Source organism: Argopecten irradians, chromosome 6, assembly GCF_041381155.1.
Source record: "Argopecten irradians isolate NY chromosome 6, Ai_NY, whole genome shotgun sequence".
Classification (NCBI taxonomy): domain Eukaryota; kingdom Metazoa; phylum Mollusca; class Bivalvia; order Pectinida; family Pectinidae; genus Argopecten; species Argopecten irradians.
This window is the reverse complement of record NC_091139.1, coordinates 27,312,449-27,339,062: the sequence shown is the minus strand read 5'-3', so window position 1 is coordinate 27,339,062 and position 26,614 is coordinate 27,312,449. Positions and strand designations below refer to the sequence as shown.

The 26,614-nt window shown below is 34.2% G+C and overlaps 3 protein-coding genes across 5 annotated transcripts; 1 reads left to right on the top strand and 2 right to left on the bottom strand.

Moving 5' to 3' along the window:
• Positions 1-667: 667 nt before the first annotated feature.
• LOC138325498 (SET domain-containing protein 9-like) lies at positions 668-2,866 on the bottom strand. 3 transcript variants are annotated; one of them, XM_069271192.1, is made up of 5 exons: positions 2,767-2,866; positions 1,661-2,098; positions 1,251-1,366; positions 911-1,034; positions 668-785 (listed from the first exon to the last, which is right to left on the bottom strand). In XM_069271192.1, the coding sequence occupies exons 1-5, from the start codon at positions 2,805-2,807 to the stop codon at positions 698-700; spliced, it is 807 nt and encodes a 268-aa protein (XP_069127293.1). In that variant the 5' UTR covers positions 2,808-2,866; the 3' UTR covers positions 668-697. The 3 variants fall into 3 exon arrangements, with proteins under 3 accessions (XP_069127293.1, XP_069127292.1, XP_069127294.1); XM_069271191.1 differs by having other exon boundaries at positions 2,725-2,858; XM_069271193.1 differs by lacking the exon at positions 2,767-2,866 and adding an exon at positions 2,373-2,493.
• On the top strand, positions 2,866-14,433 carry LOC138325496 (translation initiation factor eIF2B subunit beta-like). The gene is made up of 13 exons (XM_069271190.1): positions 2,866-3,081; positions 3,658-3,744; positions 4,043-4,162; positions 4,469-4,517; positions 5,331-5,390; positions 5,724-5,773; positions 6,012-6,108; positions 6,474-6,533; positions 7,220-7,353; positions 11,576-11,636; positions 11,961-12,020; positions 13,256-13,392; positions 13,653-14,433. The coding sequence occupies exons 1-13, from the start codon at positions 3,008-3,010 to the stop codon at positions 13,723-13,725; spliced, it is 1,062 nt and encodes a 353-aa protein (XP_069127291.1). The 5' UTR covers positions 2,866-3,007; the 3' UTR covers positions 13,726-14,433.
• Positions 14,347-26,433, bottom strand: LOC138325494 (zinc finger protein 367-like). The gene is made up of 4 exons (XM_069271187.1): positions 26,036-26,433; positions 21,135-21,254; positions 20,100-20,250; positions 14,347-19,119 (listed from the first exon to the last, which is right to left on the bottom strand). The coding sequence occupies exons 1-4, from the start codon at positions 26,310-26,312 to the stop codon at positions 18,486-18,488; spliced, it is 1,182 nt and encodes a 393-aa protein (XP_069127288.1). The 5' UTR covers positions 26,313-26,433; the 3' UTR covers positions 14,347-18,485.
• Between the last annotated feature and the right edge of the window lie 181 nt (positions 26,434-26,614).

The window sequence follows — 26,614 nt, the reverse complement described above, 5'->3', positions numbered from 1 at the left end:
ACATTTAAAAGTAGTGAGAAATGGTGCTATATCTACATGAAAGTTTTGGGGAATTATGTTATCTTATGTTTAGTGTTAAGATTTCTAGATATCGGCTTCTAAATAAAGCTTTGAGCTATATTAATACTGAATATTGATCATTAAACAGCGGCTTGGTGTAACCGTATTTGGCACCAAACTTTTACTGTTAGTTCTGACCAATTATAAAAGTCAAATCAAACAGCATAATATACTAGCATTTAGGACGGTTTATGAACTGTATTCTGTCATTCCTTTGTCAATATTTGAAATAAATGTCAATTTGTAAGTTTCAATATGTTTATAACGTGACAGGACGCTTTGATTTGACTGGTTTAATGTCCTAATTATCAAAATAGCCAATGCCATTTAATATAAGGATGTGTCTATTTTTAGGTGAAGATCAACATATTATACACAAAAGTTAACAATTTCTAAGACAATTTGTAGACTTGAAAATATACAGGTGTATCAAATGGTTTTTTTTGAAACATGTTTCTTAAACTTGTATTAACCACAGGTGTTTAGCACACAGGTAAGACAAATCCAATGTATTAGTCTATAATATGACTTTGAATTGCCAGCATGCTAAGCCCCTATGAATACAATTATGAATCATGTGATGATACAGAAAAAAATAAAAACCATCTTATATATGAACAAGTAAAACATTTTATTTTCAATGAACAACAGTAAAATAACTTGAGAAGAGTTCTTCCCCTTGTTCTATCCTCCTCAGTGACACAAGAACGACAACTCTTGTCAACCTGCAGAAAAGAATAGAATCACAATCTTACCATATTGGGTAAACATGAAGTTTATCCTTACCTAGTTGGGTATGTTTATGATATAAAGAATCCCAAAAACTTCAATTTAACTTAAAACGTATTACCTTTGCTCTGTTAAGCCATCCTGAATAGAAGAGCTGTAGTTGATGTTAGGGATGTATTTTCTCAGGTGAAAAGGAAACTCCAAAGGAATGTCAAACTCTTGGTAAGCTACATTAGCAGGAAACTCTGCAACAAAATATTCCACTTCAGATACACACAATCAATGGACATTCCTCCCATCATCATCATATTCACATTTTATGACATTCCCGCAAATAGTTGAAATTATGATATTTTTGTATCACAAATTATGATTTATAATTCTGATTCATATATCAGTTACTTTAATGAAAGTTTATATTATTAAAAAAATGAAAATCTTGGTTGAATAATGATACCTACGTTTTGATTGGTTGTTAACATATTGTCCTACAGCCAATGGATTCACTGGGTTTGGTGTTACCCAGGTGAGGTCACAGGTCAAATAGGGCCCATGTCTATCTCTTTGACCACATGACCTGGAATGTACAAGTATGACTTTCAATCCCTGACTAAAACTATACTTAGGATGATCATAGAAGTTTTTTGGTTATATTTTCTGTAACACCCTTTTAACAGTGAACTGGGGTCATACTAGGTTTTAGAACTGAAGAAAAACTGAACCACCTGGCAAGGCCTCAGAATGGTCCTGAATACAAAAAATTCATAACGTCCCTATCCTTTAAAATTATATTCATTCAGTAAATATTAGAGAAATTACAACACTTCAATCTTCAATGTAATTATTAAAAATTTCAATATACAGTACTTACTTGTAAATAAATTTAGAAATATTTTTATCATTGCCATCAAGGAGGACGGCATCAATACAACGAAATATAAACGGATTAGCTAGGCTCTGTAGTAACACTGGTTCTCCTGGCCGATATATTGTTCCTGGGTACATAGACACCACTGTTCCCTGGGGCACTTCACCTTCAGTAACAAACACACCTGTTCCACCACCAGGTATCAAACTTGGCTTCCTTTCTGTAGTGAACCCAACACATTCCTTCATCACTCTCAAGTTGCGTTTGTATTGTATATATTGTTCTTCTATGGTAAGTTTCGGTGCTTCCCATGGATCTGAAGTTTTGGCATTTGAGCATCTTTCATTTTCCAGATTTTTAAAAAAGTGCAATAGATATTGTTCTACCTGAGAATCACTTAATACTTTATCATTTTCACTGGGAGCAACTGCTCTCATACTCCTGAAAACAAAAGGAAAATATTGAAAATATTGTCATCATTTACAAGAAAAGTTTGAACAAAATATTGTTTTAGTTATTTGACTTGCTTCAATGGTGTCATTTAACACACATTCAGTGAATGTATGGTTATAAGATAGTTACTTTAATTACTCACCAGTGTTACAAATACATGTACTATTACATATTTGTAATGTGTATATAACGAACAAATTGTCAATGCATATAACAAAGTTATTCCGTTGGTCCTTAGGGGTTCATTATGATTAAGTCTTACCGTACATTTTCTATATCAGTCTTATTTGAATTGATTGGCCTGTCATCAATAAAAAGAATACTGCAAGATAGGAAGAAATAGTCCGAACCCTTGATTGCAAGTGCTTGAAGTTCTAAATTTATTTAAAAATATTTGTTATTTCAATCTAAAAATATTACCAATAATTATAGTTTTTGTGTAGCAGTCAAGCACCTTGATAAAAATTTAATAAGATTCCAGAACATTTCTAATTATTTTATGCAGACGCCTGTGTTCGTACAGTGTCAAAATCAACTCAGTGCAGTTGCAGACGACGCATGTTTTTGCACATTATGAATTTAAGGAATCCGTGCTCAAAGAAAATATACAACACCTGTCTTTAATGTTCAATGCTATCCATGGCACTAAGCGGTACCTATATTGTTTCCATTTGTTACGTAGACTTTTTAAAAACATTGCATTTACGCAGGTTGCATAGTGTTCAGCGTTGACACCATGGGCGCATCCATCTTGAAATTCCGCAGAAACGGCGATTCCTGATTGGTTAAAACTGGGGATTCCGGTTACTTCCGGTTGATAGGGATTGCTGCAAGTGGAACTTGATTGCACGAGATTGTAATGAAGACAAGCTTAACATCTTTATTTACGTGTTGAAGATGCCGGGTGAAGGTGACAAGAAGGACGAATTAAAGGAAGAGATCGAAAGTTTCATTGCTGAACTCAAACAGGGGTAAATTAACTGCAGATCTGTTGTACATATGGTTCAAATTGACATGGTTTACAAAGCACCTGTTTCAACTATCTTATATGTTATGTACACATGTATATCCTTTTCGTAATGTTGATGGCACTTCTTACAGTTATTGAGAGAGAAAGATAGATATACACTGTATATATACTATACCACATGATTAGAAGGTCACCATCCAGTAATTAACTGTCATTACATGAAAGTACATTATGTAGCCTAATTAAGATAAAAATTAAATAATATTTATGACAGTAAAGATTAATTGTATTTCATTGAAATAACCTAGGTTATATCTTAACAAACATATTAAATTCTCTGTTTCATCTGGTAAAGAATATCACATTTAAGTCCAATGCATGTTTTTTTGTTAAAAAGTCATTTGAACTGAGGAAAGCTGGCTTGATAAATGTTTAAGTTGTTGTTTTTATCTACTGTGTGTTATGTACATATTTGTTTTGCTATCGATCCCTTTTGTATGGATGTAAGGAAGCAATAAAGTTGAATTGAATTGAATTAATGCTTTATCTGATGCAACCAGTGATATCTATTTTGAAGGAACACCCAAAGTTCATATTATGTTGCACTGAAGACTGTTTGCTTGTTGAGAAAGATCATAGCACAAAGGAAATGGCAAACTGCAAAGTAAGTGGAATTATTCATTATGTGAAACTATATGGGTTCCATTTAGAGGTACATGGATGTTGTCTGTTTAAATGGGCAGATGTTGACGTAGATATGTAATTACATTAGAAATTATATTTGTTGTGTAGAAATACACCCTAAAATTTGTTATTGAATATCCTGAAAAACGAAAAAGTATGCACCATTTACAAGCAAATTTGATGTGGACATTACTGGGATAGACTGCTGTTTCAGGTAATTGCTATAAGTATTCACCGTAAACAAATCTGCATTAATATGATTTTTACTATAATTCAAGAGAAGTAATGGAGGTTCTGAAGGATGATGGCAGAAAGATGATGTTGTCTCAGCCATCAGAATCAGCTGTAGGGAATATGGTCCGTCGTGTGCTGAAGCTGGTTCGAGAGGAATATGCCAGGTCTGGATACATACTACATTATTTGGTTCAGAAAATATGATGTGCTTTTAACCTATTCACCCCTGAAGACACATTTAGACTTAACAAAATCAAAGTCTAGGCCAGTTCATTATGAAATTCAGGGGTGAGAAAGTATAAATAAGGTTATATGCATAGAAGTCAAGATTTTCACCCTATTATAAAGGTACAATTTTAAGGAATTTTTATTATTTTTTTTGAATATGTATATCCATTTGAAATCTTAACCTAGTATGCATATGTAATAAATTTATATTTACTATTCGATGGATTATTTCTCCATTACAGTGCCTGTGCAGGGAAGTCTGAGGAGGGGGATCCACAAGAGTCATTACATGTTAGTGGGATTTTTCTTATGTCGCTGCCTGTAGTGATATACTAGTCACATTATAGAACCATCTAGTACATAACATATTATATTTACAATTTGCACTGACATGGACTCAATAACCATGCTTTCTAGTATTATCATTATCAGTGCATAATGTTAGCACAACATGCACGGCGATTCTATTGTTACGGGAATAGTCGATGGCATAGCAACGTGGGGTCATGATCCCACTTTCGGCGGGAACATATGAATGACTCGATTCCAATCAGCTGTTCAATCGAATTCGTTGACGATGACGGAAGAGAAAAAAATATGGGTATTTTGATAAAAAATATGCAACTGCCGCAGGAATAAATGATATTCATTTACTTGAAAAACTGTAAATATAAGGAATAGATGTTTATTTTGTTGAGGTTATGAGAGTATAATGATAATGGAGCCCGTGTAAATTTTATGTAACCCCGGTTTGCTGGGGTTACATAAAATTTACACGGGCTCCATTATCATTATACCCTCATAACCTCAACAAAATAAACATCTATTCCTGAAATAATTATACCATTATTACAGAAACAATAATTTTTTTTTCTTCATAATTTCTTTACATATAGTGTGATTTACATATGCATGTAAATGATTTGTATAGACAATTGGAAAAAGTGTCAAGTGATGTACACCGAATGATCATTGTAAATGCCAACACAGTCCTGCTTGGTTCCCATGCTGTCTTACATCTTTCCATAACATTTTAAATATCAGACTTAAAGCAAATCTAAGAAATATTTGGTTTCCACTATCTTATACCAATCTCCTTTGTAGAAACTGTTGTTAGCAGAGGGTGAAATAGATGACTACAGTAGAGTTGTACCAACACTTAAGGTAAATATCTCATCAGATCAAATTTAACTGTAATGTTTATAACATTCAAAGCTATTTTCATGGAGACACCATTGACAAAGCATCATCGTAAGTTGATGAGGCAATATTCACATACATTTTACCAACAAATAAAAGGAATCTTGTCATCATTCCATACATTTAGATAAACGACAGGAATGAATGGATAATCATTAGAGGACAAAATTAAGAAAAACTAAATTTCAAACTCAAGGTGTTTTAGCTAATCAAAACCTCTTGGTCTCTAGTTCTCTATCTAATTAAGATTTATTCCAAACATGACTGATTTTTGTTTTACATATATCTTCCAAATAGACATCGGTGATTGAGGCTCTTAATGAACTAAAAGTGGAACTAGAAAACAGGTAAGAATGCTTTTGCATATTCTTATTTAGCATAAAGGTGCATATTCTAGTATCATAATATTTACTGAAGTGTCTCTTAGTTTTACTCTTTCCTACATTTAGAGAACATAGATTTAGTTAATCTTAATTCTTATCAGGCTAATTCACTATAAAATCTTGGAAAAGTGGATAAGTGATATCTTCTTAGGTACCTGGTATATGCTTTCTGTGTCTTATTGCCATTTTTCACCTGTTCCAGTGCTGACAACATTGCTGGTCAAGCATTAGAACATATACACTCAAATGAAGTTATTATGACAGCAGGCAAATCCAAAACGGTGGAGGCATTTCTCAAAGTATGTTGTCTCTCACCTTTCAAACAATTGTGAAAGATAATTTGTGAATCCATGTATTGTATATATAAAACTTTGTTGCATTAAACATCACATTAATCTTCCAAGGTTCCCCATCACCTTTTATTTTCTCCTCATAATTTGTTAAAGTGTCCAAGGGTCCAGTTATTCTACTGTCAGCACTCCACCTGTGGATCACAAGTTTAAAATCAAATTACCAAACATTGACCATATGTGGACAGTTTTTCTTCAGGTTTCTTCCAAGGTTCCACTACCTTCACAATGATTACTATTAGTAAGATTGAATTTATCAAAATGATTCTTTTGTCAGATATTATTTTTAATTCAAATGCTTTTCATGTCCACAGAAAGCAGCTAAGAAGCGGAAATTCCAGGTGATAGTAGCAGAGTGTGCTCCATTTTATCAGGTAAGTTTAAAGATGCTCCACCGCCGACAGAGCATAAATGATATTCATCATTTGAACAATAAAAGGTGTTTAATCATGTATATATATATGTCTACTTAACACAAAAAAAAATAATACAAAATAATTTATTTTGCCTTTTGTGCATGAGCAATCAGGACTTAATTCCATATAGGATATAGTGCCACAGAATTTTTTCGGAATGCAACTAATTATTTTTTATATGTTCAACTTGAACTAAAATAAGAAGCTCAAACTTTTCAATGGCGGTAATGGTGTAAATAAAGTAACCTTTGTAACCGAAGAAAAATACTAAATCGTCTGCTCCTGTTTTTAATAGTGAAAAAATACCATTTGTCAGCGGTGGAGCATCTTTAATTATATATACTTGTGCCTTTCCCTGTGAATGTAGTAGTTTATGGATTATATTTACCTGAATACCACTACTATAACATATAGTGCACAAGCAAAATGGCTGCATATAAATTAAGGTTAATTTCATGGGAATTTTACAAATTTATCTGAAAGTATGGAATAGAAACAAAAACCCCATGGTATTAAAATGCAGCACAGATAATATCTTATGTAACTTTTTATGTCTGTATTAAGGAAAGGGTTCTGTTATAGCAAGCGAGACCAGACCAGCATATCAACATACTGTAACTTTCAAACTTTTGTCATTATAACAGGGTCAGGAGCTGGCTGTTAGCCTAGCCAAGGCTGGAATCGAGACAACAGTCATCAATGATTCTGCAGTGTTCGCCATCATGTCACGAGTAAATAAGGTCATCATTGGCACACATACTGTAATGGCTAATGGAGGGTAAGTAGGAACAGGAATTATTTACCATAATAGTTCACTCTTAGTTTGTCACATAGGCACACATACTGTAATGGCTAATGGAGGGTAAGTAGGAACAGGAATTATTTTACATAATAGTTCACTCTTAGTTTGTCACATAGACACACATACTGTAATGGCTAATGGAGGGTAAGTAGGGGAAGGAATTATTTACCATAATAGTTCACTCTTAGTTTGTCACATAGGCACACATACTGTAATGGCTAATGGAGGGTAAGTAGGAACAGGAATTATTTACCATAATAGTTCACTCTTAGTTTGTCACATAGGCACACATACTGTAATGGCTAATGGAGGGTAAGTAGGGGAAGGAATTATTTTACATAATAGTTCACTCTTAGTTTGTCACATAGGCACACATACTATAATGGCTAATGGAGGGTAAGTAGGAACAGGAATTATTTACCATAATAGTTCACTCTTAGTTTGTCACATAGGCACACATACTGTAATGGCTAATGGAGGGTAAGTAGGGGAAGGAATTATTTTACATAATAGTTCACTCTTAGTTTGTCACATAGGCACACATACTGTAATGGCTAATGGAGGGTAAGTAGGGGAAGGAATTATTTTACATAATAGTTCACTCTTAGTTTGTCACATAGGCACACATACTGTAATGGATAATGGAGGGTAAATAGGGGAAGGGGTTATTATCCATAATAGTTCACTCTTAGTTTGTCACATAGGCACACATACTGTAATTGCTAATGGAGGGTAAGTAGGAACAGGAATTATTTACCATAATAGTTCACTCTTAGTTTGTCACATAGGCACACATACTGTAATTGCTAATGGAGGGTAAGTAGGAACAGGAATTATTTACCATAATAGTTCACTCTTAGTTTGTCACATAGGCACACATACTGTAATTGCTAATGGAGGGTAAGTAGGAACAGGAATTATTTACCATAATAGTTCACTCTTAGTTTGTCACATAGGCACACATACTGTAATGGCTAATGGAGGGTAAGTAGGGGAAGGAATTATTTTACATAATAGTTCACTCTTAGTTTGTCACATAGGCACACATACTGTAATGGCTAATGGAGGGTAAGTAGGGGAAGGAATTATTTTACATAATAGTTCACTCTTAGTTTGTCACATAGGCACACATACTGTAATGGATAATGGAGGGTAAATAGGGGAAGGGGTTATTATCCATAATAGTTCACTCTTAGTTTGTCACATAGGCACACATACTGTAATGGCTAATGGAGGGTAAGTAGGGGAAGGAATTATTTTACATAATAGTTCACTCTTAGTTTGTCACATAGGCACACATACTGTAATGGCTAATGGAGGGTAAGTAGGGGAAGGAATTATTTTACATAATAGTTCACTCTTAGTTTGTCACATAGGCACACATACTGTAATGGATAATGGAGGGTAAATAGGGGAAGGGGTTATTATCCATAATAGTTCACTCTTAGTTTGTCACATAGGCACACATACTGTAATTGCTAATGGAGGGTAAGTAGGAACAGGAATTATCTACCATAATAGTTCACTCTTAGTTTGTCACATAGGCACACATACTGTAATGGCTAATGGAGGGTAAGTAGGGGAAGGAATTATTTTACATAATAGTTCACTCTTAGTTTGTCACATAGGCACACATACTGTAATGGCTAATGAAGGGTAAGTAGGAACAGGAATTATTTACCATAATAGTTCACTCTTAGTTTGTCACATAGGCACACATACTGTAATGGCTAATGGAGGGTAAGTAGGGGAAGGAATTATTTTACATAATAGTTCACTCTTAGTTTGTCACATAGGCACACATACTGTAATGGCTAATGGAGGGTAAGTAGGGGAAGGAATTATTTTACATAATAGTTCACTCTTAGTTTGTCACATAGGCACACATACTGTAATGGATAATGGAGGGTAAATAGGGGAAGGGGTTATTATCCATAATAGTTCACTCTTAGTTTGTCACATAGGCACACATACTGTAATTGCTAATGGAGGGTAAGTAGGAACAGGAATTATTTACCATAATAGTTCACTCTTAGTTTGTCACATAGGCACACATACTGTAATTGCTAATGGAGGGTAAGTAGGAACAGGAATTATTTACCATAATAGTTCACTCGTAGTTTGTCACATAGGCACACATACTGTAATGGCTAATGGAGGGTAAGTAGGGGAAGGAATTATTTTACATAATAGTTCACTCTTAGTTTGTCACATAGGCACACATACTGTAATGGCTAATGGAGGGTAAGTAGGGGAAGGAATTATTTTACATAATAGTTCACTCTTAGTTTGTCACATAGGCACACATACTGTAATGGATAATGGAGGGTAAATAGGGGAAGGGGTTATTATCCATAATAGTTCACTCTTAGTTTGTCACATAGGCACACATACTGTAATGGCTAATGGAGGGTAAGTAGGGGAAGGAATTATTTACCATAATAGTTCACTCTTAGTTGTCACATAGGCACACATACTGTAATGGCTAATGGAGGGTAAGTAGGGGAAGGAATTATTTTACATAATAGTTCACTCTTAGTTTGTCACATAGGCACACATACTGTAATGGCTAATGAAGGGTAAGTAGGAACAGGAATTATTTACCATAATAGTTCACTCTTAGTTTGTCACATAGGCACACATACTGTAATGGCTAATGGAGGGTAAGTAGGGGAAGGAATTATTTTACATAATAGTTCACTCTTAGTTTGTCACATAGGCACACATACTGTAATGGCTAATGGAGGGTAAGTAGGGGAAGGAATTATTTTACATAATAGTTCACTCTTAGTTTGTCACATAGGCACACATACTGTAATGGATAATGGAGGGTAAATAGGGGAAGGGGTTATTATCCATAATAGTTCACTCTTAGTTTGTCACATAGGCACACATACTGTAATTGCTAATGGAGGGTAAGTAGGAACAGGAATTATCTACCATAATAGTTCACTCTTAGTTTGTCACATAGGCACACATACTGTAATGGCTAATGGAGGGTAAGTAGGGGAAGGAATTATTTACCATAATAGTTCACTCTAAGTTTGTCACATAGGCACACATACTGTAATGGCTAATGGAGGGTAAGTAGGGGAAGGAATTATTTTACATAATAGTTCACTCTTAGTTTGTCACATAGGCACACATACTGTAATGGATAATGGAGGGTAAATAGGGGAAGGGGTTATTATCCATAATAGTTCACTCTTAGTTTGTCACATAGGCACACATACTGTAATGGCTAATGGAGGGTAAGTAGGAACAGGAATTATCTACCATAATAGTTCACTCTTAGTTTGTCACATAGGCACACATACTGTAATGGCTAATGGAGGGTAAGTAGGGGAAGGAATTATTTTACATAATAGTTCACTCTTAGTTTGTCACATAGGCACACATACTGTAATGGCTAATGAAGGGTAAGTAGGAACAGGAATTATTTACCATAATAGTTCACTCTTAGTTTGTCACATAGGCACACATACTGTAATGGCTAATGGAGGGTAAGTAGGGGAAGGAATTATTTTACATAATAGTTCACTCTTAGTTTGTCACATAGGCACACATACTGTAATGGCTAATGGAGGGTAAGTAGGGGAAGGAATTATTTACCATAATAGTTCACACTCTTAGTTTGTCACATAGGCACACATACTGTAATGGATAATGGAGGGTAAATAGGGGAAGGGGTTATTATCCATAATAGTTCACTCTTAGTTTGTCACATAGGCACACATACTGTAATGGCTAATGGAGGGTAAGTAGGAACAGGAATTATCTACCATAATAGTTCACTCTTAGTTTGTCACATAGGCACACATACTGTAATGGCTAATGGAGGGTAAGTAGGGGAAGGAATTATTTACCATAATAGTTCACTCTAAGTTTGTCACATAGGCACACATACTGTAATGGCTAATGGAGGGTAAGTAGGGGAAGGAATTATTTACCATAATAGTTCACTCTTAGTTTGTCACATAGGCACACATACTGTAATGGCTAATGGAGGGTAAGTAGGGGAAGATTATTTACCATAATAGTTCACTCTTAGTTTGTCACATAGGCACATAGGAAAAATGCATTGCAAACATGTGTGTCAACTATATATTCAGATGTCAAATATCTTATGAAATGTATAGATATGTGTAAATTCAGGTTGAATTATTTTTTGTATAATGAACTTGTCTTGTAATTGCAGATTAAAGGCTATCAATGGTAGTCATGCTCTTGCCCTGGCAGCTAAACATTATTCCGTACCGGTAAGTTGTGTTCATTTAAAATTGAAGAATTACGTAAATGACAGAAAAAAATATCAATGTGTTAAATGTAGTTATTATTCTAGAAACTGGAATAGTCTAAGCCCTTTCGTAAAAACACTCTTCCATCTTTGTCGAACCATTTGGCATCCAACTCTGTTGGTTCTCAAATTTTGATTTACATTTAAAGTCGGAATCATGTTATGTTATAGAAATAATATTAACTTTAAAATAATTTTGATATATAATCTAAGTTTATTTCATCATTTGTGTAATAGACATTTTGATGACTCATGATTGTTTGATTTCTTTCTTGTGTGTTTACAGTTGATTGTGTGTGCTGCCATGTTTAAGTTATCGCCACAGTACCTCTGTTCTTATGATCAGGTAAGGGAGATAATTTAGTTATGTTCTTATCATCAAATAAGGGAGATAATTCACTTATGTTCTTATGATCAACTAAGGAATATAATTCACCTCTGTTCTTATGATCAGGCAAGGGAGATAATTCACCTATGTTCTGGTAAGGGAAATAATTCACTTCGGTTCTTGTGATCAGGTAAGGGAGATCATTCACCTCTGTTCTTACCATGAATTAAGGAAAAGAATTACTGTGTGACATATTTTTCATTACATTATGATCAGTTGGGAACAATTATTAACCTCTGATCTTAATATCAGGTAAGGGAAATAATTCACAACAGTACCTCTGTAGATAGGATTTGGAAAAAATGAAAGTATTCAAGTTCTCATGGTCAAATAGGGGAGATATTCAACCATAGCTCATCTCAGGTCAAATCTTGAACAGATACATAGGTTATGTATGGGCAGAAACATATATATATAGAGAATGGAAACTTCTTCTTTGTCTTTGTTGACAGGCAGAGGGACCTCCGGTTTATAGGCATTTTGTCTTGACTAACTACATTTGTACTTTTAAATGTATTCTTTTAAACATGTTATTTTTGCATGAACACAAAGTTTAAACATTATATCATGGTTTGATGTGATCAGTTTTCCTGATTGACGATATTGAATATGATTTTTGAAAGCATGAAAATAAGCAATTTTAACTGGTTTTTCGAAAATCAGGCATTCAAAACTGGAAGTGTGTTTTGTTTTATTAATAAATAAGTTAAAATATTATTTTTTCTATCCAAAATCGCACTCAAGCCATCTGAAAATTACTGAACTTTTACAACATATCAAAGTTATTCTTCTATATTCAACTATTTAAGAGTTTATCTAAAAAAACCTGAGCACATACAGAGGTACATCTGCCAATCGTAAAAATGGAGGAGTTGCCAATCTCTATGTATATGTTTCTTGTATGGGAGATAATTCGTTGCAAATCTTCAGTTCCTAAGATTTACAAATTGGGAGATTATCCAAATTTTTGGAATTATTGCTCATATGCAACAATTTATCAAAGAATACCACAGGGGTTGTCATGATAATATATTTGCTATGAGAATGACAGACTGTGAATAATATAAAAGTTGTGCAAATGTGCATAATTACTAAGAAAAAATTCAAACTTTTAACATGAATTTTGTGTTCACAATATATCAATATCTGAATTTCAACCTTCATGACTTAATGATTGTTTTTATTCTTCACAGGATGCCTTCAACAAATTTGTAAGCCCACACGACGCCATGAATTTCTCTGAGGGAGAGATTTTATCAAAGGTCCAGATAGCAAACCCCGTATTTGATTATGTACCTCCAGAGCTTGTCACACTGTTCGTCTCAAATATGTAAGTTTGTTTTCATGCAACATCCTTTTAAGCATGTTGTTTAGCAGCTCAGTGACAAATAAGATAATTACATTGTTAAAGTTAATCATTGCAAGAAATCTTGTGCAGTCGTTACAATAGCATCAGATTATCAATTTGTAACATCATGTATAATAGTAAGAAAGGGTTCTCCATCAACTTCTCATTCGTCATGACTTACATTTGGTAGTTGCTTTTCATTTTTTTGAAAAATCAATAAAATATATTTGTTTATTTTGCAGAGGAGGAAATGCCCCATCATATGTGTACAGACTTTTAAGTGAACTTTACCATCCAGAGGATCATGAACTTTGACCTTTTTTACAAGAATGAAGAAAGGGAATAACATTTTGCAACTTTTTAATGTACTATCACAGATCATGCATCGTGTCCATGGATCACAGATCTGAATGATTTGTTTGGTGGATACAGATTTAGATAAAGAGATTATTCTCCAATTCATTATCGGCTGTGTGTGGTAGTGTACAAGGCAATGTTTTGCGATGTACTGCTCTCAGTATAGATGGAGTTGCTCTATTTCTATGTATCAATTTTAACATAAGCTATTGAGTGTTATGGGGTAAATCTGACAGTCAATACAAACCATAGGTCATCTACAGTGTATCTATTACCACATAAGTTGCACATGTGTGGCAGAAAATTCTGTCATGCTGTCATAGACTTGAAATGTTGGTGTCCATTTTTACCGGATTTGAACTCGAGGGTAAGGAAAATATGTACCGAGGTACTTTGCCACAGGTCTCCAGAATAAGTCATTTCTCTCATTGGTTAGGTTACCATTCTTATACTTCTGTACATCAAACAGGTTCTATGGGTGGTACTCTTGACAAACATTCATAACTTGGTGCAAAAATCAAGTGCACTACCTGAAAATGTATTAAAATAAACAGCAAATAAAAAACAATGAGAAAGTGATAAATTTTCAAGATTTTATTCTCAAAATAATTGCTGTGTAAAAAATCTGCAAAAATAAAAAAAAAACATGGATATCAAAATCTCAAATGCTTTTTTTTGTTATATATATATATAGGGTTGAACACTGTTTTTGTGTTAGCACTAACACACACCTTATGAGATGACTCTAGCTAAAGTTACACTCTTATACATCACGCATTTACAGGCAATACATATATTGGTTAGCTCAAGGGTCAAAACTCGTAACTGAACACAGAGTTGTTGTCGGACCAGTCAGCTTCGACAAACCTGATCTATCTGAACATAAAAGTTTCAAAATATCAATAAAACATGGTGATTGATTATTTGGTCACCAAAGGCCCGATATTGGACCCATTTTTGGACTGCATATCAATTATTTGGCATCAGTCAGGGCCCAGTAATCAAATTAATTATTCTTATTCTAAATGTTTTTATTTTTTAGTGCAATCGTTCAGATTTCAGAGGTGATGTCGTTGTTTAATAGTCCTTTAGATTTTGTGCTAACAAGTTACAAGTTTCCTTCTTTATAGGAAAAAGTTATTGATTGCAAATGTTCTTCAGAACAAAAGAAACCTTTTTGGAATTCTACATGATTTGACAATACCTGGTATACATAATGGATTTAACAAATTCTTGGAAGACATGTTTTGAAACCAATTGATTTCATTTCATATAAATCAAAATTTTACCATTTCATGGATTAATATTAAAGCTATTTTGAACACAGAATAAGAAAGTTCAGGCACTTGAATTGATTTTCCCATCCGAAATAAATGTTTGAATCTTTCCTGTATAAGATTATCATTAAATGGAATTAAAATGGTGAATTAAACCATTTTATTGACAACGACCTGAGGAACTACAAACTTTTTCAGTTCCATGGTTTCAGCTTAAACGAAACGCCCATATTCAATGGGTGGGAATTCAAAATATATCCAAAGTTCATTGTTCAGAGTTATTTCCCTTGTTTGTCAAATTTATGGCAGCTGCTGGTCATGTTTAAGAGGAAAGGATCAAATCATTCAAGTGCCCATTAGGTAAGAAAGGCCAACGTTCTTTGAGGAATACATGTAGAGTAGTAACAACAAATTTCACAACCATTAGAAGATAGAAGCCACATGCATTCATCTATACTTAGTAATATGGATACATAACAATTCCATGGGAAAATATTGCTTGTATTTATTGTGTATAATTAACAAATTGTTTGAATAACAAAAAAACAAAAAAAAATCATGATAATAATGAAGTTATGCAAAAATGAAGGATTTCTGGTTTTTTTTTAATTCAGATTTTTAAAAGTTGACAATTTAGTCAAAACATGTAAAAAATGAGGTTATTGATGTTATTTTTGGGAAAACATACTAAAATGAAACAAAATGGCTGAAAAAATGAAATGGGGGGGATATAATTGAGAAAGCAGCACCAGTATAGCAGCGTCTTTTATATCAGAAGCAGGTCAGTAATTGAACATGTCTGAAATGGTGATTGATGCATGGATATATGACATACCTAAAATGATGATGCATGGATGACATGGAGGTTGGAATGTTTAACTACTATTTCTAAAAAATATTGGTTAATACTTACTAAAATTCATACAATAATATAAGCTATGGAATGTTATAAATGTAGAAAAAAATTATAGACACAACCTAATCCATAATTTCGTAATTAAGTACCCAACTCACAAAATTACATAAAAACCTTTTTTTTTTGAGAGACAGGTTTGTGACAGATGACAGTAACTGACAAAAATTTATATGGTACATAACATAACATATAGACCATCAGTTTGAATCTGTGTCAAGTCCCTGTGATCAAGAATAAGAACAAAAGTATAGTTCAAGTCAATCATTGTACTCGGAAATCATATAATTGTAAAATAAAAAGTAGTTCGCCTCATCAAATTTTCAGATCTATATGGACAAAAATATAATAACAAAAAGTCATTTGTTCTATACATGTTCTGCAAACTAATATCTGAATATATATTTATGTTAAAGTAAAACTCAACAATATAATCTATTATTAATAGCTAACTGATATGGATTATGTGTCATTCACTCGCACACGAATATGGACGGCAGACTTCTCATCACACGACTAATTATGTAACAAAATAACAGAAAAAAACAACTCTATTTTACATGTATATACATCTGTAGTCACTAACCTTTGCCCTGGAACAGCCGTTACTATGACAACCGTTCCCTACGATAAAATCCCTCAAAGATTTCCAACAAACACCCTATTATAGTTAACATGCCTCTGCCAATTCTTCTTATCCTGAAGAAATGAATTCATAACAAACAAAAAATACCACCTTGTGTATTTACTGTGGTAACCATAAATAAGATTTATAAATATATACACTAAGTTGCCAATTTGTATAAATAAATATAGTTATATACAGGATTTCACTTGAATATAATTTTTCTTTGTTATATTTCTGTCATTATATTTGTTTATAGATATGTACAATAATTCTACAGCTTCTAATTTTCAAACTTTGTATAGATCTATGGATTTTCTCTTGTCTTGGACATTCAGGTAAATAATCAAAGGACTTTTAACAAACAAACTTAAATCTCAAATGTCTAATGTCTAACATGTATTTTCACTTTCATTTCTCGCCTTGCATACAATTCCAAAAGAAAAATGTCAATGGTTAAATGAATATGGAATGTTCATATGATTTTATACATACTTGGAATGCTTATCTGTACAAAGACACAAAAAATCATATACAAGTACTTTAAATGTAATGCAAATATTCTGGATGTTTTGGAGGAAAACCCATTATAAAGGCAGCAACTGCATGAAATTATACCATCATCTTCTTAGCCATTACTGGAAACTCCAATGTCAAGGTCAGTGACACCACTAACAAAGGGTCAAGGTCAGTAAATTAATTAATCAAAAGTGAAGGTCACTCAATGATGTAAGTAATGATGTAAGTAATTTGAGGTCAAGGTCACTAACTTGAGTAATCACAGGTAGGCTGAACTAAAGGATTATTCTTTTAATAATATTCATCAAAGACATTAAAGGATGTTACCACCACAATGACCTTGATGGTAATGTGAAGGTCATTTAGAAGCCTTGTGCGGTTGGCAGCGTCAACTGGTTGCTAAGAATATACAGAGTATATATACTGGTAGCATAAGCATATGGCAGTCTGATTATGGCTTACTTGGAGACATCATGTGTCTGCAAAGGTGTGGTATATATTTTAACATTTGTAGATTTTAGGATAGGAATGCCACCATAATAGGACTCGATAAGCAGTATCATTCAGAGAAACTCACAACACACACAAATATATTGTATAAGTAACTTTTGATTTGATAAAAACATTTAGTTTTGTGGAGGAGGTTATGTTTTGTTCATTATGGAATGAAAAGTCTTCACAAAAAAAATAAACAAAATTATAAACGTAGGCTAAAAATTAAAATTTTGATGGAATGTACTGAATGAGATGATAGTATAACACTACTATAATATATACATAATAATAATAATTATAATAATATTGGACGTTTATTGCAGTTTATATACTGAAAACAAAACGGAAGGGCGAGATATACAATGACTGATGGTGACTGGGTTCTGCGCCCAGATGACTCGACAAGGTGGACGGTCAACAAGATGTAAAGCTTTTTTCTGTCTTCATTATTGAAGAGCTAGGTCAAGGGAGGTAAATGTTAAAAAGAAAATAGGACAAGAACAGTTATGAGACATAATAAACGAGTATTATAACAGATCTATATGGAACAGCAATAAAATAACTACTACCTTAAATATAAAGGAGAGAAACGTTTCATATGTAAAGAAAAAGCCATAATTGATCGACTTTTCATTTTGATCAGAATGCTGATGAACATATAGACACAAGAACAATAATGGATGCACTCACTTGGCAATCTTGTGGCAGTATGGAATTTGCATTTACAGAAAACAGCTACAAAAGATGCCTCACTATCTTTGAAATGCAAATAATAACAACTACCCTCAGAGAAAATCTGTTGTTATTTTTTACATTACAAAATATGGTGAGGTACCGTTACACTCAATTATGGCCTTGGTTTATGAATAGCTAAATACTATGGCATGGTTCATGCCATGCCATGTGACAGCTCCACCAGGGCGAGTGCTGATATCCATTTGTCCGTCTGCTCACTGAGGGTCATTTCATGTGCCTCTTTCTGTGGTAAGTAATCGTAATCGACGGGCTGGTAGGGGTCAATTGTGTGATAATCGTAATCAGAATCAACAGGCTGTAACTGGTTCTGGGGCAGTATGATTGGCTGAGGTTCATCGTAACCATGGACACTAAGATTACAGTGATTACTCATGCTCATGTCATAATGACTGTTCATGCTCATGTCGCACATGTTGTTGTTCATAGGCATCATGTACTGGTTGTTGTTTAGCGGCATATTACAGTGGCTGTTGAGCATGTGTACCTGGTGTTGCTGTTGTTCCTGATGATGGTGGTGTTGTTGATGATGTTGTTGTTGATGGTGATGTTGATGTTGGTGGTGTTGATGGCTGGTCATCGACTCTAACAGTCGCTCTTCCATCATCTGTTCCTCTTGCTGTTGGTGAAGGGGCATTACATTCTCATCCGGAACTGGAAGAAGTTCTGGTTCTATTTTGACATTCACTTCCTGGGGAGATTTTTTGGCTCGTTTCACGTTTCCTGGTCTCTGTCTGTTAAATATGCGCTCTTCCTTGTTGGTGATTTGTCTGAAGTAGAAAAGCTCAGTATAAGCACAACATAGCTTAACGAAATTTAAATACCCTCAAACATTTAAAGGTCAAATTCTTATCTAAAGGTCACACAAGGACGTGCCCTACTTTAACATGTGGCTTTTAAATTTACTAGTGAGCTGCGATTAATTAAGATGTGTGAGTTTTTTAAATGTCAGCAAAAATGAAATAAAGACTTATAGCATGTTGCTGTACATAATACCATTACCTTAATCGACACAATAAACATTTGGTCCAATTTAAAAGCACCCATAACCCTTTTCAAGTTCAATTGCCACAGATTTGAATATTTAGATTCATGTGGATTCTTCATTTTGTATCTTTTGCAAATTGATTTATGGCTTACTTTGTGAAATAATCTTGTGGAAGGTTTCAATTTGGTTTCATTACATCTATTGAACCGAATATGTTACCTTGTCAATTGCTTTGCTTAAAGATGCTCCACCGCCGACAGAGCATAAATGATATTCATCACTTGAACAGTAATTGGTGTTTAATCGTGTGTATGTATGTCTAATTAGCACAAAAAATGTAATAAAATAATTTATTTTGCCTTTGGTGCATAAGCAATCAGTATTTCATTCCATATAGGATATAGTGACATGGAATTTTTTCGGGATGCAATTAATTATTTTTTATATTTTTAACTTAAAGTAAAATTAGAAGCTTAAACTTTTCAATGGTGGTAATGGTGTAAAGTAAGTAACTTTTTTAACTGAAGAAAAATACTAAATCGTCTGCTCATATTTTTGATAGTGAAAAAATACCATTTGTCAGCGGTGGAGCATCTTTAATTTCCAAGGTGTTTATCGAGCAGAATATGGTACATTTTAATTGCTTTGCTTAATTTCCAGGACACTTTTTGGACTGAATATATTATATAGTCAGTTGCTCAATTTCAAGTTGCTTATTGAGCCAAATATGGTATATGATTATTGGTAAATGCAAATATTTACCTTGTGAGCCAATCTCGGACAGCTGGGTTTGACTCGCCTTGGATGAGTTTCTGGAGTCCATTGATGGTGATCTGTGGGTTGACTCGTTTGAGTGAAGCATAAGGATGGTCCTGACAATGTCTGTTAGCGTGTGTAAATAGACTCTCACAACCTGTAAATCCAAACACAATATTACGTCACTTCAGGAATATCAGCACACTTCCCTAGGCTAGCTATTCAAGTATAACGATGTTGGCATTTGGATTGCTATGCGAAAATTCCAAATTATATCTAAAGATACACAGACAATGTGAAAGTTTGAAGCAATCGTACCTAAAGCACACAAAATAATACTCTATAACAAGTTACAGCAATACAATAATATCTTTAAAGGGTCACTGCCTTTCCAAAATGGCTTTTAATCTTTAAAATGGGAATGTAAATCGAGATATATAATTTTGTAGAGTTGCAAAAGTCATCAGCTTACCATTAATATAAATAATATTAATCAAAATCACCTTATGAACAATTGAATTTAAATAAATTAGATGTCAATTTCCATAATGGGGCTAACAGAACCAGACGGCAAAACAGCAAAATGAATCTTCTCTGTTAACATAGTTTATGCAGGAAATCTTGCATTTGTTTGGTATTGTAACCTCATCTAATCAATGTTTTAAAGAAACTTTTTTCCCTTCTTTTTTCAGAAAGATAGTGGGTCTTCAAAATAACGAACCTCGAGTCCATTCAATTCAGTACAAGCAATACTTTGTTTTCACATACAAGTATTTTATCAAAAAGTGGCTTCATTATTTCATGATAAATCATTGATTATAGGAACCGGACAAAAAAAATAATTTTTCCCGCCAAAAAATCTCGTGTGTAGTTAATGGCGCACACAGGGGTCTGGCACTAATTTCTAACCAACAGTAGGATTGTATTACTACTGTTGATAAGAAAATATTATAAAATATTCCATAAATACTGAGAATAGCACAGGATATATTTACCAACCATATGTTCAAAGTGAAAAATCTATTAGCCATTCAAGCTTACCGTTAGCTGAGCAGACGAACGGTTTCTCTCCCGTGTGTAGTCGCTGATGTGTCTTCAGCTGTCCACTTTGACAGAAAGACTTTCCACAACTGGGGTAGTCACAGAGGTATGGCCGCTCACCTATAAAGATAGATCACAGATTTGAAAAAAAAAATCAATATAAACTTTAATCCGGTTGGTATTATAGCCTAGGTCGTCAAATTCCCCGGGACACATGTCTATGCATTATATTAACAGGGCACAACAGAGAGTTTGAATTTCATCTCCCCTGCAGAGGTACCGATCCCCAGCGAATATAAAATTACTGTAAAATACCTGATACGTTTGGGGTTTTTTTAACCAAAGGTCATCTCGATTTGCGCTCTTCTCAGAAGAGAAGTTTTCTCAATCAGAGGCCAACTCGATGTGCACTCTTCTCAGAAGAGAAGTTTTTTCAGAAGTGCTGTCAGCACACAGACGGAAGAGCTTTTAGCTATCTAGATTAGCTGCTAATCGAGTGCTCGAATTTTTATTGTGAAAGTAAAAGAGGGCATGTCAAGTTGCCTCCAAGGTTTGGGTAGTCCTGTATCGGTGTTTCCCAAGAATTGCAGTTAATCGAGACCAAATTGAGAGCACTTGGATGGATTTTCGACCAATATATCATAAACTTACATAAATAAAGTTCTCCGCTTGTTAAAATACATATGTATAAAGGTTTTCGATCATTCAAATACGTGTTCAGATAGGGTTTCAACATCACATTGAAATGTATTGATTACTGGCAAACAGGCGAAGCACGATATCTACTTTCGACCACGTGTTTCAGCAAAGCGTTGCATCACAGACTAGTTTCCCTTTAAACGTGATTGTTGTGGTTAATTCACAGAAATTTAAAAGATCTTTAAAGTTACACTATTCTATTGAACATCTATTCACATGTAGTGGATGAAAGTTTAAAAGTCTTGCCACCTGTTAATTGTTAATTTTATGGTTCATCGAATTTTAACCACTGTCTACCGCATTTTATTTAACTTCCGTGTTTATTGTATCAACCATGCACTTTAAAAAATGTAAATTACAGCATACACTTATCAGAATTATCCCAGTGAAAATGTCTCACATGTGAGTCACGCGGGAAACCGTAAGAGGTGACATCGACTTGCGGTTTAGTCAAGCGAGTCCTTTTGGGGGCCTTTTGTGTCGTAATCTCCGCAAACTCTAACGGTAATAAGAGGAATTTAGAGGTCAAATGACGATATTACGGCAAAAATGTGGTGCTCACTTCCCGGGAATATCACGTTCAACTTTAGACAATGCACCTGTACAAAGGGGCGCTGAACCGGTAGATGACTAATTTGCTTTGTGTTGTTGACATATCGGCTTACAAATTCTAGGCCGTTATTTATTTGTTAAGAGCCCCGAAATGTCTTTCCAATACCACTACTCTGAGCCTGTCATTGTGCTAGGACTATACCGTAACTGGTTCTGCTTCACTTCAGTCCAAGTCTTTTGAATTGTAATAGATACGATTCTAGAAAGACTCCAATTGAACGATTTCTATTTTCCCTACTCGCTCTCGGCATGGGAATTGTATACACAATCTGGTAGTTGATCAATCGACATCGTGTTCGTATATATAAATCCCGTTTGTACATAGTATGTCTAACATATTACTATATATACACCTCTGGATACTGTTAGTATTTACATAAATATACACGATACACTGTGCGTGTTTGTCTTCATTTGGACACAATGCATCTAGTGTTCAAACATGGTCCTATCCCTCCCCTAAAGACACACCAAGAACTGATCTACACAAGACTCTAGGGACACTCAACCAGTACAATCTTTTTTTCTTCATATGAAATATAAATTCCAAATTCAACACAAATGATAAATGTATCAAGCTTTAGCCTTTTACCAAAAACGGGAGACACTCCATCCCAAGAACCTCTCTTTTCAGTTGATCTCAATTTTGTATCTCATATCAAATTCATTTCTAGAAACAATAACATATACAGGATTTTTGTTACTGTTGCAAGAATATTGGTCTCTTCTTCAACGTATTATTAACTAATTATTATCGAAAATCTCTGCTAGATATTCAATTGCGCCTTTTCATACACCCCCTCCTCCCGCCAATATAGATTCCACTCACGAAAAAAACATTTCTCATTTTTTCTCTCTCGAAATTTCTACAATGAAATTAGACTAAGTCTAGCCAGACTTTAACAGATTTAATAAGTATACAAGGCCATTTAAGGGTGTTATATTAGAATCAGGATTAAAACACTTGTTAGACGTTCTCGATTGAATGAGCACGCTTCCCTTACCAGTTGTATCAAACATGTCTGAAACATGACTGATACATTTTTTTAATCAATAAGAAGATCCGGATTTAGACTTAGCTGTTTTAATGAGTGTTTTAATGGTCTAACTTTAAAGTTGTCATTTTGACTGTCGGGTATATACTAATGGTTTGTTCAATCACCGTGACAAGTCACACGTATTCAAAGATTACCAAAACGATAATTTTTAGTTTTAAACACACTGCAAGTGATGACTTGACTCAACACTAAAATTAATCAGGTTTTGGAAATTTACATACATGTAATTCGACGACGCTATATTTCACGTAAAACGCAAATCATTTAACTTATGTATCTTGGAAGTTTGAGACCTTCTATGTAAATCTCTGGTAAAATTGACAAGTGTCGTTTTTCACCAAGACACATTTTCTCGAACATATACTTTCGACATAATTGATGATTAATTAGGATTTTGTTTGGAATTTGTTTTTCTTGAAATACATAATTACAATACATTATCGTGCTGAATTCGCTCTATTTTTGGATTCGTTTAAATGCCCCTTCAGTTTACAACGGGACACAGCTCGGCCACTGGACGTTAGATCTAACGGTAAATTATATATCGAATATACAGACGACAACACACACACAGGTATTGGAAGCTAAATGGGTCGGCGGGTGTACAAAGCCTGCCACATACAGGTAAATACGGTTTGTACAGGTAGGGAATGTGAGGTTTACAGCTAACCGACTCGTGTAACGGGTTCCGCATGGGCCTGTCTGTAAACAATCAACACGGAGCTCTAGTAACCAGGCACGCCTGGACAAGAACCATCTCTCCTTTTGTTAGTGCCAGGCATTTAAAGTTGATGCTCTGTTTGTTTACAATAATCAATAGATTGTCCCCATGGTAACCTAAGTAACATTTAAATCTATGATGGTCGCTAAAAGGCCCCACGAACACGTGGTAATGTTGGGGCTTGGTAAGCGTGTGGTTAGGCGGGTAAAATGGCATGGGAATGTTATAGAAATCACTGCGGTTGTTTGCTGCATAGTGTGTATTAGGAACATAGCCTTTGTCTAAAATAAACATTAAAAATTGATACTCCAAATATATTTCACAAATATTTTGTAAATCCGTTAGCCTTAAAAATGTAACAGAAACCCTTAGAAATCTGACATTTTTAGTTGTTATTTTCCAACATGTTTATTCCCATTCATATTATGCCTAGTATAAAAGGATCTTCGACAATCGCCCAATTAACACATATTTAAGATAGTAAAATGCATGTCAAACAAATTCGTTTTATACAACCAAGATTAAAAGGTAATTGAAGGATTAAATACCGTTAGACTGTGTTCGGTCGTATTTTCGATAGGACATATTCTTTGTAAAGGTATGATATCTAGGACCTTTAACTGGGGAATCAATTTGTTTATTGATCACACAATGGAAATTGTTTCCCTTTTCCTGACGGGACTTTAAATTTTAAATATTTAATACAGAGAGAGATTTAAATCTCCGTCCGATTGTAAACTAATATATGTGTATACATGTGGATCAATTGGAAAACAATACAACTAATAAACCAATGTAAACAATAACAAATGTGCTATCAATTACTTTAACTTTTAACCAATATTTACTTACTTAATTTTCGTCGATTTTTCAATAAACGAAGCATTGCACAAACATTTGAATAAAACTTTTGATTGAAAAACAGCTGTTTGCAATAAATTTCGAATTAATCTAGTACTTATCACATACATTTTGCTAATCAGGGCCAATTAAAAGTTGGACTTTAAATAATATCAATTTATCAGTGAGAGTAAGTGTAATTACTAAATATTCTTTTTATCAAAGGATCAGAACGTCCCGTCTAATATGCCATAACTGATCTACAGGTACAAGTAAAATATTCTTATCAAAATAGTTGGTAACACATAAATTTTGTAGATTGGAAACAGTTCAAATTTACACTAAATAATAATGTTCAAAACGAAGTCATTTTATAGGTTGAGAAGTACGTTTAAAATATGATTCTTTCAAGGCTACAACTGAACTTAGAAATTGTCATGCGAGGGAAAAAAACAAATCTGTGTTAAATCTGTGGTAAACAAAACGTGTGTAAGCTTGCTGTCGACATTAATATTGTATCAGTACAGAATTGTCCTCGTTGGCAGCTAAATTAATAATTTACTCAACTTTATAGTTTGTTCACAAGTTTGGTATTCGCAACCGACCTGATCAGTCCCAATACTGCGTAGTAGAGTTGTCTATTGGGGTACTATCGAATTCCATACTAACTTACATAATATTGATATAGGGTTAAATGCCTAATTCAATAACATAAACACAGCATGTATATATACATTTCAAAATTTAAAGAACCATCGATGATATCTCACAATATTTCATAAAAGACTATTGGGAATTATTTTGGTTGGAGTTAAAACCCAGGCACCCCCAACACGCACACTAGATTTAAATCCCTTCTACAGTCCTGTACAAATGATCTCTTTAAACTTTACTTTCTCTTTGATCAAGTGAAAAGTGATGGATTTATACATGACCGTCAAGAGCATGTTGCTGTAGGTAAAAATATTTACCTGTGTGCGTTCGCATGTGAGCCTGAAGAGATTTCTCACGTGGGAAGACCCGATTGCAAGTCTCACACCGTATACTACTCATAGACACGGCTCCCTTGAATATCAGCTTGGTAATAGCGTCAGCCCGGGGCCGTCCACGGCGCCCGTTAGGATCCTGGGGTCCCTCATATTCCTCACTGTCCGACGAATCTGCGTCCGGGGAACTCCTTCCAAATGTTGTCGGAGACGTACTATACGGAATGTTTTTGTTTTCATCTTTATAGTTCCACGAGTACATGGTGTGACTGTCTCTTGTGCTTTCCTCTTCCCTTGTGAAATGGTATTTAACCACGTTTCGTGAATAAACCCGTTATCATGCCCATACCTGTAACGGACCAGTAGTTCCTTTGTTGCTATAAATAAACCAAGGGGTGATTCCCGTACACATTTACTAATTTGCTATTGAATTCTGGGATTGCACTGTATAACTTTGCAGGTTTGCATTGCTTTTACAGCGTATAACACAAATCATTGCATAATTTACATCTTTTCTATGATGTATGTTTTTGAAATAAATGCAATAGATACAATAGTATTTAT

Excerpts from the sequence above, each read along its gene's own strand:
- LOC138325498 (XM_069271191.1), bottom strand. The coding sequence starts at position 2,807 with ATGTTTTTAAAAAGTCTACGTAACAAATGGAAACAATATAGGTACCGC. Across the intron at positions 1,367-1,660 it reads ATTTCTAAATTTATTTACAA|GTCATGTGGTCAAAGAGATA; the intron begins GTAAGTACTGTA and ends TGTACATTCCAG. Across the intron at positions 786-910 it reads GATGGCTTAACAGAGCAAAG|GTTGACAAGAGTTGTCGTTC; the intron begins GTAATACGTTTT and ends TCTTTTCTGCAG.
- LOC138325496 (XM_069271190.1), top strand. The coding sequence starts at position 3,008 with ATGCCGGGTGAAGGTGACAAGAAGGACGAATTAAAGGAAGAGATCGAA. Across the intron at positions 4,163-4,468 it reads GTTCGAGAGGAATATGCCAG|TGCCTGTGCAGGGAAGTCTG; the intron begins GTCTGGATACAT and ends TCTCCATTACAG. Across the intron at positions 5,391-5,723 it reads GAGTTGTACCAACACTTAAG|ACATCGGTGATTGAGGCTCT; the intron begins GTAAATATCTCA and ends TCTTCCAAATAG.
- LOC138325494 (XM_069271187.1), bottom strand. The coding sequence starts at position 26,312 with ATGTACTCGTGGAACTATAAAGATGAAAACAAAAACATTCCGTATAGT. Across the intron at positions 21,255-26,035 it reads TCACATGCGAACGCACACAG|GTGAGCGGCCATACCTCTGT; the intron begins GTAAATATTTTT and ends CTATCTTTATAG. Across the intron at positions 20,251-21,134 it reads GTTCGTCTGCTCAGCTAACG|GTTGTGAGAGTCTATTTACA; the intron begins GTAAGCTTGAAT and ends TTGGATTTACAG.